Raw genomic sequence first — 13,010 nt, forward strand, 5'->3', positions numbered from 1 at the left:
TCTTAAAAGCAGCTGCTCTCGCTCTGCAAACAGTTTCAGAAAGTAGTTCCCCTAAGGCTAAGTGGGGACCATTGAATGTGCTGTGGGGACCCTCGGTGTGCTTGATTTTGCTTCCCTGATTTGTGTCACACACAGAAAGCCACCACCATGCACGTGCCGGCTGGTCACGCCTGAGAAGGCGGGACATCGCAGGGTGCTTGTCTGCACAGTTTGTGGGGTTTTTAAAAGGCCAGTGCGAAGTGGTACGTTTCGCAGCGTTTCAGAAGGTGGGTTCTGTGTTTGCACAAGAGTGTACCTGACACGGCCCCATCCGTGTGTTCTTGGTCTCTTTGTTGAGTGTATAACTTACTCTCCAGGGCAGGCTGGTTGGTTACTGCGACACAGTTTCAAAAACAGTTACACACATGTAAGAACTGCTTAAATCAGCCATTTCCAGAATCCCTGGTGGTGCGCCCCTTGGAAGCCCCTTTGCACCCTGCTGTGTGGTGAGGCACACAGCCTTGGCTGGCATGCCGTTTGTCACCAGGGCCTCAGTTTGCTCGTCATGACAGTGATGAGAGTTTCTGTCACCTTTTCCTGGAATATCGTGTTGATCAGCAGATTCGGATCTTTTCTGCATTTCAGGAAACTTCCTGTGTGTTTTCACCTCTGAATAGTCTTTTCGTTCTTGTGGGGGGGATTTGCTGTCAGGCACGCCATTTATCCTCTTGTTCCGTTCATTTGTTTGTCTGCCTGTCAATTAGCGTCTCTCTAAATACTTTATCTCTGTCTTTTCCATCTCATTGACTGTTTATTTCAAGCCACTCCTCAGTGTCAGAAGCCCAGCTTTCAACAGTGTCTCTTCTGTTCCATTTTCACCTTGTATTCATTCCCTCCAAAATGTTCTGGGTCCGCAGTTCTAGAGGTTTCCATCTCATCCCACACTGTTTGCAGGTTCTCATCTCTGGAGTTCTTGTCTTTCTGAATGACTGTTTGAGTCTGGGAGGGGATCAATGGGAAGGGGTTTCCTTCTGCTTTTTGAGTTTTGTTTTCTTCTCCACCGGCTGTGTTTTCCGCATGCTCCCTTCCTGCCGCCGCCTCTTCACTTCCGCTTTTTTCCCTCTGGTGGTATCTTTGCATGATGTCCTTACCGTTTCTCCAGCTTTCTCCTCCTTGGGCACCTGCCCAGACCTTTGTCTGCTGAGACGGATGCTGTCTTGGCTGTGCCCTGGGACCCCTGCACGGCTCGGGGCTGGTCACTCACACTGGCTGGGGCCGCAGGCAGATCTTAGCGGCTGGCTCTGGCGAAGGCTTCTGTCTCACTCAGTCCCAGTCAGAAATGGGGTGTGGGGAGCTCCCCATCACCCGGTTTCCTGTGGCAGGAGAAAGGGGTGGAGGAGACGCCCTACTCTTGAGTGTGCTGGGACAGACCCCTCCGCCCGCATTCGCATTTGCCAGACCTGTCACCCATCGCCCGCAGGGAAGTGCTGGGGCCCCAGGACCTGAGGCTGGGTGCGCTTTTCCTGAATCCCGGCACCAAATGAGTCCGACGTGCCCTACCCCCCACCCGGTCCTCCGAGGGGTCACTTCTTCCAGTTCTTCCTCCACACTTTGTCGTCTACTGGGGGTGTGGTATTAGGAGCCCCTCTTCATTCTTAAGGCCAGTGTTTGAGATTTTTGTTACATGAAGCTATGCCCCTTTTCTTGGTGGATGGTGAGTTTTCTTCCTTTTTGGTTTTTACTTTTCCCCTCATTTTACTAGGAAAGGAGGAAAGGAAATTCAATTATTAGTGACATTCAAATCTGCTGTCTTAACCTGGAACTTGGACTTGTTTCCTCATCTTCCTTTTTTAATTTTACTTGGATGAGGATGAAATGAAGTCGTCAGAGGTCCTGGCCGGTGCATTGAGACCCCGTCACAGCCCCGAACGTTTCCCCCGTGGAAATACTCAGCAGTCACTACTAGATCCTTACTGTTAGTACATTTTTATAGCAGTTACTTTATTTAAAAAAAAAATTAAATTTAAAAAAAATTGGCAGAGCAAATGAAATCTGATTCGGTTAAATTTTGTAAACTAACATGTTGCAAATAAAACATTTTTCCCAGTTTAAAAATAATATGTGGCCCAAAATTCCTTTTAAATGTCACAATACAAAAACTTCTTCAAACCCTCAATGTTAATAAGTTACTGACCTCAGTATTTTTATCAACGTTAAAAGAGCAAAATTAATTTTAAAAATGTCTGGCACGTTTGTGATTAAACATTTTTTATATCCTCCTAAGGAGAAGTAAGAGTCACAGACCTTTTCACTGCCGCCCCCCCCCCCCATTCCACGTGTCTTAAACAATTAGGAAACAATAAAATCTGCAGCTCCTCTTTATGTTTTATCATGGGGCTGAGTGAGGAAGAAGAAAATTTTAGGTAAATACACAAAACGTTTTCATGGCCTAGACTCTCTAAACTGTGACTGTAGGAGACCCAGAGCCCCGGTGAGGGTCGGCCTGCGGCCAGCTGGTTCCTACAGCAAGGATCACAGCTGATTGACAGATCAGAGGCTAGAATAACGCCCTGCCCCTTTTCTTAGCGAAACGGGAAATCGTGTGCTGTACAAATGCAGTTTGAAACTCAAGGCTAATTGTCATCCCTTTGTTTATGCATGGAAAAGTAAAGATGAAAACCAACAGTGAAAACATGGAAACAAAGGGATAGGCAAGTGCATTTCTTTTTAGTTTCCTAACAACGGGGATGAGTTTTGGAACTGAAGACAACCCCCTTGTGGAGCGGAGAGTGGGGTGAGGAAAAGTCAGGGCCCCCAGTGTTCTCCATGTCGGCCCCGTGGACGCTAGACGATGACACGGAGGCCGTGTGGCTCGTGTGGCCGTGGGGTGTTAAGGTAGAGCTTGTCTTCGCAGAAACTCACCCCGAGGAGCGGAGGGTAAGAGTCAGCACATCTGGATTTGCGTCTGAGCCCTGCCACGTGCTGGCTGTGGGAGTCATGGTCAGCGTTGGGACGTGCTGTCCTCCCAGGAGATTTGGACGTTGGTGGTGGTCATTGCATCACACGATAGAGTGAGGAATGATGGAGATGGTGGAAGGAAAGTGCTGTGTTAACTGTAAAGTACTATAAGGCTGCTGCTATTACTTTCTATTGCTTGGAGAACTGTTACTATGTTCATAGCTTTCAGTCCAATTAGCCGAAATGTTAGAAACAGAAATGTCAAACATCTGTGGCAGTGTTGACTCCCAATAAAACTTTTTTTATATTTTTTTCTTTTTGGAATAGGAAAATTTAGTTTGCTCTCCCTGCCCCCCACCCCCAAAGCAGAAATGACAACACAGATGGGACACTGATTCCTCTCTGTGTGTGGACTGCCCTGGTATTTAAGAGGGCTCCGTCGTAGCTGCAGCCTACCTAGCTGGGGTTTAAATAGTGGAAGGAACTTAGCTGTTTTACTAACTCAGCATCCCAAGTTTAAAACTGGTTCCCATGGCAGGAGACCAGGACTCAGGATAGTGACCTGGAAACCTTTAGAATAATTGGTTATGGAGTGTAAGGGATAGATACCCTCTAGTCTTTCTAAAAGATGTTTAGAAAAAACAACGAAAAAGGAAGCACCCTTTTCCTCCTGGTGTGCTGTTCCCAACACACGTGTGTCTGCATCCCTGTTCTAAATGGGTATGTTCAGTGCCACCTCTCACCCGGCTTTGGAAGAAATGACTCACTGAAGAGTGCAAGCTCAAGGGCACACGAAGGTAACCGGGCCGCTCTCTTGGAGCCCTGAGAGCTGGCAGCGTGCCTTTGGGTGAACCAGAGATGCACTAACTTGCACATACGGTTGAGTTCAGACAGGAAGAGCCGACCTCTGTGCTCAGGTGAGGTGAAAGCACTTGCTTCTGCTGTCCCGTGAAACGCAAGGAAATCCAGCCCAGGAGTGATGCTTAGCTCTGTCCAGCGCCTTTCTCTACCTGTTGGCTGAATTGTTAACATGGTATCTGTCGTCCACCTTCAGTGATCTCACCACACCTTGGGGAGGCATAGATTTAGTGAGGGGGTCCCTCCGTTTTTCCCTTCTCATCTAAGGGACAGAGCCCTTGTGTCACTGTAGCCGGCGGGCAGGCAGTTATGTGCCGGGCTCTGGCTTCAGAGTCGGCTTGTCCCCGTCTGCCGTGCCCCCTGCACACCTGTATGCAGGTGTGCTGAGCCGAGCACAGGTTGATGGCTTCTAGGATAGAAGTTAGGGGACACTTTCTAAAAATAAAATGATCCCTGCAGTAATTTAATGTCATGTAATAATAATTGGCAGCCAGAGAAGGATGGACACCTTTCATGTAACAAATTTATCGTGTGCCCTGGGCCAGGCTGCTAGGGAGCCAAAGTTGGGTGAAATAGACCTACAGGGAAATAATTGGAAATCGGATTATAAAATAGGCATTTTCGAAACCTACATTAAAAATGAAACTGGATGTAGAGTTTGGTGGTGCCCTCTAAGATTTTGGTCGAAAATGATGTTAGCTGGGGTGAGACGAAGGGTTTGACTTAAAAATAACCTGAGCGGTGTCCCTGCTGCATGTGAGGCCAGCTGGGTGCCACGCACGCTTTCATCCTAAGGCTTCCCCTTGGTGTCTCTAAAGTTAACTGCAGAAAACGAATTTTAAAGTCTTATTTTACTGACCTGCTGGCCGATGTTTCTCCGGTCCCCAACTGTCACATTCCAGTTGAACGTGTGGCAGTCAGCAGGACTTTATTTTTTATATATAACTCTCACAATCTGGGGCTTAAGCAGCTGGCTGAATTTTATCTAATTATTAAACCTCTGGGTTCATGGCAAGTAGATATGAGTATTTAATTTTGTTTCCTGATGTACGTATACGACCAGACAAAAATACACAGGCCAGTTGCAGTTGCCTGATGTTTGCATTAGTGTAAAATATTGAAAGTACATATTAATTCTGCATGGGGGTGGAGGGGAGATGTAAAGTGATTTTAGAATTGGAAGGGGCCTTCCAGATGGAGGTGATGAAAATGAGGTCTGGAGTCCTTGCTTGAGGTTGCAAAGCCTGAGACCATAGCAGGGCAAAAGGAGAGACGTGGCGGCGAGGAGGTAGGGTCGCAGGGGGCCCAGTGCTTCCCCAGGAAACCTTGCTTGACTTCAGTCTTGTGATCCGACCATTTAGAAGCATAACTTGCCAACGTGACTCTACAGAAACATACTAAAGGAAGTGAGTGAAAGAATAGACGTGGAGTTCACCCAGCAGGTGCTTACCATGTCAAGACGCGCCAAGGCAGAGATGCTCGACAGCAGAAGGGTCATGAGCCCAGTGTCCTTCCAGGAGAGCTGGGTGGTGCTGCCCACCAGGCTCTGTCCCGCAGAAAGGTCTGGGGGACGCCTGGAGGCAGCTGGACTAGAACTCCCGTGGGCCCAGGGACAGGCTCTGCTCTCCCCTCCTGCTTTGGAGACCACCCAGACTAGTGAGCAGTCACACGCGTGTGAGCAGTGTGCCCGGGTGGACCCTCGTGGAGGTTCAGTCTGAGTCCACCTAGCAAGGGCCTCCGTGTACATACAGGGCCTGACGTGTCCCATGAGTGTGTTTGGGAAGCTGCTGGTGGCACAGGGCTGAGCACGGGCTGGGGGGTGAGGGGGGGGGTCGGGTGCAGAAGAGTATGTGTCATACCAGCATGGTGGCAGGATCCCTCTAGTTATGGGGGGCCTTGGAGGGAGGTGGGGCTGGGGCTGGGCGCAGGGGTGGCAGGAAACTTAATAATGACAAACTCAGTGAATAATGACAGCAGGGACGGAGAGAGAAAGGCGATTTGAGAATGTTTTGGAGGTAAGCTAAACGCAGAGGGAGGGAAAGAGGTGGAGGAGGGCGATAGAGGAGCGAGCACACACACTCTAGGTGAACGTACCGAGCAAGAACAGGAACTTGTAAGCAGAGGTTGTGTTAATTTCCAGGGCTGCAAACACCACAGACTTGGGGCTCAAACCACAGACATTTATTGTCTCTTAGTCCTGGAGGCCAGACATCCAAGAACCAGGTCTTGGCAGGGCTGGTCAGGGCAGCACCAGGGTCTGCATGGAGCTGGTCCAGCGTCCGAGTGTGGCTGGGTCACGGGAGGTGCGGGTGAGGGTTTCTGTTGTGTGCTGGCTGTTTCCTCGCTCGCTTGTTCTGTGATTACCACAGCCCCGCCAGAGGGGGTGTTATCTCCTCTTACCTATGAGGAGCCAGCGATTTGGGGACCAAAAGTCATTTTCCGTGGCTGGAAGTGGCAGGTGCTTGTCTGGATCCGGTGGGCAGACAGTCTGTGAGGTTCTCCTGTTAGGTGGATGTGTTTCCTTCTGACCCTTCTCTGCAGGCTGTGCCCTTTTTTTGGTGTTGGCGAAGGGGATCGAAATGAGAGTTTATGTTTTGTTTTAATGTTGGAAAGTTTTCTTCGGTTTTTATTATTGAGTAGACAATACCCAATAAAGCAGGTGCATTTTACGTGTCACATCAGGCCCTGGAAGAAGCGTGGGAGTGGGGGTGTGTGCGTTCAGAAAGGTCACTTCCCCGCTGCCCATTCCAGCCTCACACAACCGCACCCCATCTGCAGGCCTCGGACACTGCTCAGGGTTGGGGTGGGACCCTAGTTTCTACCTCACAGGGGCTGGAATGACCCAGACCCCCGACTTTGGGATGGAAGGTCCTTATCGGCGGGGAGGCCACAGGTGGGAACCAGATGTGGCTCTGGGTGGCAGAGGGCTGACACACAGGCTTTGAGCCGGTGGGGAACTCTGCCAGCGTGGTTCTCCACCGTCCAGTTAATTGAGGTTTAGATGGCGTTTCTGGAAGGCGCCTGTGCCAAGGAGCTGAAAATGAGGGCAGGTACTGATGCGTTCCTCGCTCAGAAACAGAATTCAGAAGCCCAGTGAGCGTTACCTGGAGTGGACCCAGAGCCCAGACTATTGGACGGTGGTTTGTCTTTGGAGACACACAGGAGCCCAGAGTGGCCATCTGTCCCGCATCCAGGAGAGGCCCGGCGGCGTCCGGGCGGTACCGGGAGATGCGCGTGCGCAGGGCCGTGGCGTGCCCTTCCCCCTCCAGGGCGTGTGTGGGGCTCAGGTGTCCAAGGACAGCCCTTGCCACCTCCACGTGGCACTCCCCGCCGTCTGTCCAGCGGGGGTCCCTGGTGGCTTCTCACTAACCGACATGGTGCTAACGCCTCTCAGCCAGCTGCACTGCTCTCTCTCGTGTGTGGAGACGCCATCCAGTAGTGTGTCTAACCGTGTGTAGTAGTGCCGCATCCTTCCCTCACCTGTGAACTGTGACTGCGGAAACACCATCCCCATGATGTTCTGTGTTCCCACCAAGAACTGGGTTTCTCTTGAGGAGGATACAGGTTCTCGGCCCTTGAATTTGTCTGCATGCTGCAGACTAGGCACCGGCAGGCATGAGAAATTCGTTTCACTTTTGCAAAGTGAACTAGAGAATGACAATTTCAGTGTTCTCTGTTTCTGAACTCTGTGGATCAAAGTGTTCCCAGTGAGTGAGAATTCCTGAATTGATGCACAAAGCCGACACTAAAATTCCACCTTCTCAGCCGTAAGTCGTCCTGGCATTGCATGGGAGGCTGTGTATTCTAGAGAGAAACGAGCATGGGTTCTTAAAGATACATACATACTTAAGTCTGAGTTCAGTAGTTCTTTTCAAATCCAGTGGTTGCTGGAGGCAGATCCGAAACCTGCTCCTAAATGCTCAGAGCTGCCTCCAGGGCGACAGCTTAGGGTGTATTTTTCCACAAGCGAAGCCCACGTCTGTCTGCCCTCCTCACACTCTGTCTTTCTTGTGTAACGAGATTTTTTGTGTGTGTGGCAGGTGGCAGATTCAAGAAAGAGATTGTTGTTGACGGACAGAGTTATCTGCTGCTGATTAGAGATGAAGGGGGCCCCCCAGAGGCACAGGTGAGTATTACATGCCAACAACCACGAGCCTGTCACCTTCTTTCCTTGTCAGGGTTCTTTCTGATTCCACAAGTTCGGTGTGGATTTAGAAGTCAGTCAAGTATGCTCAAGAAAAGGTGATGGAGGAGCCCCATGACAGCGTGTTCTGTGGTTGAGGCTTTTCTCATCTCGAAGATATTACATTTGTTGTTCATTCTGACCAAATCCCAGAGGAAGTTCGGGACTTTTCACTTTCCGTGTTTTTCAAAAGGAAGGGAAAGTAGAATCTGCACCAATTTGTCAACTCAGTGGAATCGACATCTGGAAACTTCTGTAGTCTTCCCCCCCCCCTCACTCCCCCCCCCCCACCATGCTGCTCACCCGGGTTCTCGAGCCAAGTCCGTCCCCCCTGAAAACCAGTGGGCAGCATAGATAGTGGGGTTTCTTTGAAAGTTCCTTGAAAGATACACATTCTGGAAATGAAAAAGCATGAGTGTGGTTTACTTACTCTCCTGTTTAGTGTTTTACTGACATACTTTACTAGCTAAACACCTAATTGTGAGCTGAATCTGGTAACACGGGGTCAGTGCCCACCCTCCGTGAGTCAGCTCGTTTGCATAATTCTCCAGATGCCCCTGGGGGAGGGTGCTCCCAGCATTCCTCTCAGATGCCCTAAGGTCTCACCCAAGGTTGGGCAAGGTGATGGGGCACAAAGCCAGGTGGTCTGCCTGCCGATGACACCAGCGCTGGGGGCAGGTAGAGCCAGGACCCCAGAAGGTGAGAAAGTGTTCACCCAGTTTCTTTGAGGACCATTCATTCAGGCCACACTTCCTTCAGAAGCCATTAGCCTAGACGCTTTCCCTGAAGATTCCTACTTTGGAGGGTATCAAGATGGAGCCTTTCAAAACGGTGGACAGGGTTTTGTACAAAATCAGGCAGAGTGATTTTTGTTTTTCAAAGAAAAACAATCAGTTTTCAAGTTACGGTTCCTAGGCGTGTGAGAGCATGATCTCCGTTCTCATTATTTCAGATCATTTCATGTCGTCTACCCAGAGATAATGGCTTCATGGATGAAATCACAAGACTTTGTGTGGCCACTAGTGTCATTTTAGGGTACTGTGAAAATTCTGCTAATTAACAGCAATTGGTGGGGAAGCCATTGGGGTGGGGGCTATTTTATGGAACGCACCGCCCCCCACGCCTGCTAGGTGCTGGGCAGACAGGATGCACCCTTGAGAGAATGAGGCATGGTTTACATTTCCTCTGCAGGAGGTTCGGACGTTTGTCAGCTTCAGTGCAGGGAGATAAGGGCTACTCCTGGGGGACAAGCGTCCTTGAGGGGCTCACACGCTGAGGAAGCTGACTTCTCCCCACTTCTTGGAAGAGAAAGGGAAAACATACCTCGTGGTAGAGAAGGAAAGATGCCTCTGTCGGCCTGGGTCCCTGGGCTCTGGAGGGACATCAGGTTTTCTCTCTCCCGTCTCAGGGTTCTTTCACCCTCAGTTCTTGTTCTCACTTTATTTTATATTTAACATTTGAACTTTGGGTTTATTTGCACTTTATCATATCAGATTTTCACATGTAACTGAATACACTCTTCACGTCTGTGGAAGTCAGCTTACCCCACCCAAAATTTCCCAGATATGTTAGAGCTGACGCCTTGTTACCTAGGAGCTGCTGCCTCTTTTAGAGACAGCAAACAGGATATTATTATTATTATTATTATTATTACTATTATTGTTGAATTACACATCTCCATTTGGAAAGAGAAGTGTGTTTGGTGCCAGAATGAGCCAGCCTTGATTCTACTGTTGGGATTCGTGTGGCCCTGGGGAGCGGCTGAGCCCCAGGGACTCACTGGATGGTTCTGAGTATCACATGAGCTAATAGTGCCTGACTGCTGTGGTTCTCTGCCAGAAGATGGATTTGGTGTAGGTTCAGCTGGATGTAGGTAAAACAAGAATAAAATGACAAGAGTCAGGTCGTGGTGAGGTTTTAATTTTTTCCCCTAATTTTTGCTAATTTTGTTAATTCCTCTAACTATAAATGACGATACCCTCACAGGGCACTGCAGGAATTCAGTGGCAGCTGATCTTTACAAAGACCTCTTCTGACAGAGGACTCGGCCGTCAGGGGGTGGGGGGCAGAAGGACTCTGAGCAGGCTGTGGGAGCCCAGGGGAGGACCCCGATCTCAGAGGGGTCCAGCAAGCCTTCCTCAGGAGGCTCTGCAGGGGAGTGTAATGTGAAGCAGAAAGCCTCAGGGTCACTCAGTCTCCAGATTGGCCCTGGGACCTCCTGTTGACAGGACGGCAGTTGGTTCCCATGGGGAAGGGTAGACAGTGGGCGTTTTCTGGAGACAGGAGTGGCCGATGGGAAGTGGGTGGTGGTCCCATTCCAGCCGAGTTGTGCTCGGGATGGGCAGGATGTTAGTGATGCCTCAGCACCGTGTGACGACAGACGTCAAGCATCGACTTGCCTGACTGAAGGGGGTCTGCCAGCCGTGCGGCCTGTGCTCGTGAAGATGCTCCAGCCCTTTCTCCCCGTGGGTCTCCTCACTCGCTTCCCTCCTCTCTCTCCCCTTCTTGTCTCCCTAGTTTGCCATGTGGGTGGACGCTGTTATATTTGTCTTCAGCTTGGAGGACGAGATTAGCTTCCAGACTGTCTACCACTACTACAGTCGGATGGCCAACTACCGGAACACGAGCGAGATTCCTCTGGTTCTCGTGGGGACCCAGGGTGAGTGGTGTCTCCTGCAGACTGTGTCAGGGGCTCCAGCAGTGCAGCCGTGAGCACATTCGTGGTCCCTGTTTTCTGTGTGGAGGAATTTGAAAGTGGGTGAAAGAAGAAATCGTTTCCTACTGAAGGCTCACTTTTTACAGTGAAAATCTGTAAAAATTGAAATTGGTGCATTTTCTGAGTTGATGCTACGGAGAAATCACTTGTCAGCAACCTTAAAATCTCTCTCTCTCTCTCTCTCACACACACACACACACGCACGCACGCACCCTAAGTGCTTTAGAAAATATAAAATCTATTTTCTATTTTCTGTATTAGGATATCTTCATCTGTTATGTAAAGCAATTTATAAGCATCTAAAAGGTTGTTTAACTTTCATTGCACCTTTAAAATAATACTGATTTCTGACAGATAGCAGTTTTGCTTTATTCTGCTGTTTGTTAATGTCTTATGATCTATGTCTTATTTTTAATCTAGCAGGTCCCTCCGAGAGTGTAGAATCATATCCTATGAGCACATTTCTTATTTTTTTTGGTCACTTAAAACTTGGTCTCTTAGCAAAGTGTCATCACTTAGTACCCCTGTTCTTGCTCACAGACCCACTGATGTCTTCCACTGGGGTCTAACTAAGTGTCACATAGAACATTTTAAAATTCAGGTGAAGGGTAACCTTCAAACTGCTTTGTCCGAGATACAGGTAACTTGGAAAATAATCATGTCAAGAAAAATTGGATTATACTATTTTGTTGTTGTTGTTCATCTGCTGTTTTTGTTAATTCCTTTAGAATTAGCACATCGTATGCCCTTCCATGCCCTGGCTAAGACTTTTCTAAATGAGAAATTAGCTGTGTTGAACAAGCAGGCACAGTCAGCTGTATGCACCGTACAACGCCTGGTAGAACACAGCTCGGGCAGGGAGGAAACCCTGGGAAGCCCCGTTCATGGAGTGGCTATGAGTATTGGGAGAAACAAAGCTGCGTGGAATAAACTAAACGCATTTTCTCGTTGTGCTAGATGTAAAATGTTAGAGTTGGGTTTTCATGGAGAGCATCACACACACACACACACACACACACACACACACACACACACACACACACACACACACAGCCACAGCCACACACAGCCACAGCCACCCCCACCCCGTGTTTTTAGCACACCTGTAATGTAATGGCCTGTGGTCTTCAGAGGCAGATGTAGCCCTAAAACCAAATGGAAGAGATTCTTTGTGCCTAGAGCACCCTCTAGTGGTTTCCAGAAACAAGGGCACACCAGTAGAAAGTGCTCGGTCTTGTTCTAATGCATAGAATTGGCATGTTTGAGCTGGTGTCTTGAAAATAGTGTTTTAGAGCGGGTCGCTCACCCGGAGCAGACCCTGCTTAAAGCTTCTTATATAGGAAGCGATTCATTTGCAACGAGTGCCTCTTCCTGCAGGCCTGTCCAGGGTATTTCTGAGCAAAGTCAGAGACCGTGTGTGTGGGCGTCTCCTTATGAGCTGCTTGAGTTCAGGGGTTTGTATTTAGGACTCGGAATGCCTTTTTGCTGTAGACTCACTGTGTTAAGGAGCAGGTCAGTTTTAGTCAGGCCAGAGGTTGTTTTGAGGGATTTGTTGTCTCGCACACCAGGGTTCTGGGTAGTCAGGAGTGGAGCGTCACTGCCTCCTGGCCATGTGACCTTGACTGCTGCCTCCTGGGCTCTGGCAGGGGTTACATGGAGAATCTGTGCAGGGCACTCAGCATCCATGGGCTAACAGTGGCGATGACGTGGCAGCTGCTGTTCCTTGTATTTCAGTGATTGGGCAGTTTTAGTGGAGCCCTGCTTGGGATGCTGGAAGAACGTCTCTGTGCTCCGGCCCTGGCAGATAAGCCTGGCCCTGAGTGTCTCCCGCCCCAGCTGAAGGAGGGCTCGCCCACACCTCCCACTGGACGGTGCGCGTGTCCGCCCAGGAGGGCTGTGGATGGCCCCATAGAGGCTTGGGGAAGCCCTGAGTGGAAGACCCCACCCGTTTTCATTCCCACTAGTTTGATAAGCACCCGGAGCACGGTTGGAGAAGGTGTCCTGAGATGCTCTTCATACTCAGCATAGCCACGCCCCAAATGTGCAGGTCAGGAAGGAGCATCACCAGGTAGGGGCGTGCATTAGCAGAGGGAAGGCCAGTCACTAGCCCTACCTCTACTTCCCAGAGTGCCCTAGACCCCCCAATGGCAGGAAGGTGGGGTGAGGGGAGGCTTCTGCAGGGTTCCACTCTTACCTGCGGGTTAACTGCTTGCAAACTCGCTCCTCATGTGAGGCCTGTGTGTTTGTCATGCTTTCTTTTTTGCACGGGTTTGGTGGAATGCCAGGGAGAGTCAGGTCCCAGATGGGAATCTGAAG

General features: G+C 49.7%; 1 protein-coding gene across 15 annotated transcripts in view; it reads left to right on the plus strand.

Moving 5' to 3' along the window:
* Positions 1 to 13,010, plus strand: part of AGAP1 (ArfGAP with GTPase domain, ankyrin repeat and PH domain 1) — a 513,425-nt gene that overhangs the window by 192,006 nt on the left and 308,409 nt on the right. For all 15 annotated transcript variants that reach the window (XM_074315517.1, XM_074315523.1, XM_074315532.1 and 12 more), the window contains 2 exons: positions 7,836 to 7,921; positions 10,496 to 10,637. In XM_074315517.1, the coding sequence (XP_074171618.1) occupies positions 7,836 to 7,921; positions 10,496 to 10,637 (228 nt within the window). The remainder of the gene's footprint in view (positions 1 to 7,835; positions 7,922 to 10,495; positions 10,638 to 13,010) is intronic.

This window comes from Rhinolophus sinicus, linkage group LG01 (assembly GCF_036562045.2).
Source record: "Rhinolophus sinicus isolate RSC01 linkage group LG01, ASM3656204v1, whole genome shotgun sequence".
In the NCBI taxonomy this organism is placed as follows: Eukaryota; Metazoa; Chordata; class Mammalia; order Chiroptera; family Rhinolophidae; genus Rhinolophus; species Rhinolophus sinicus.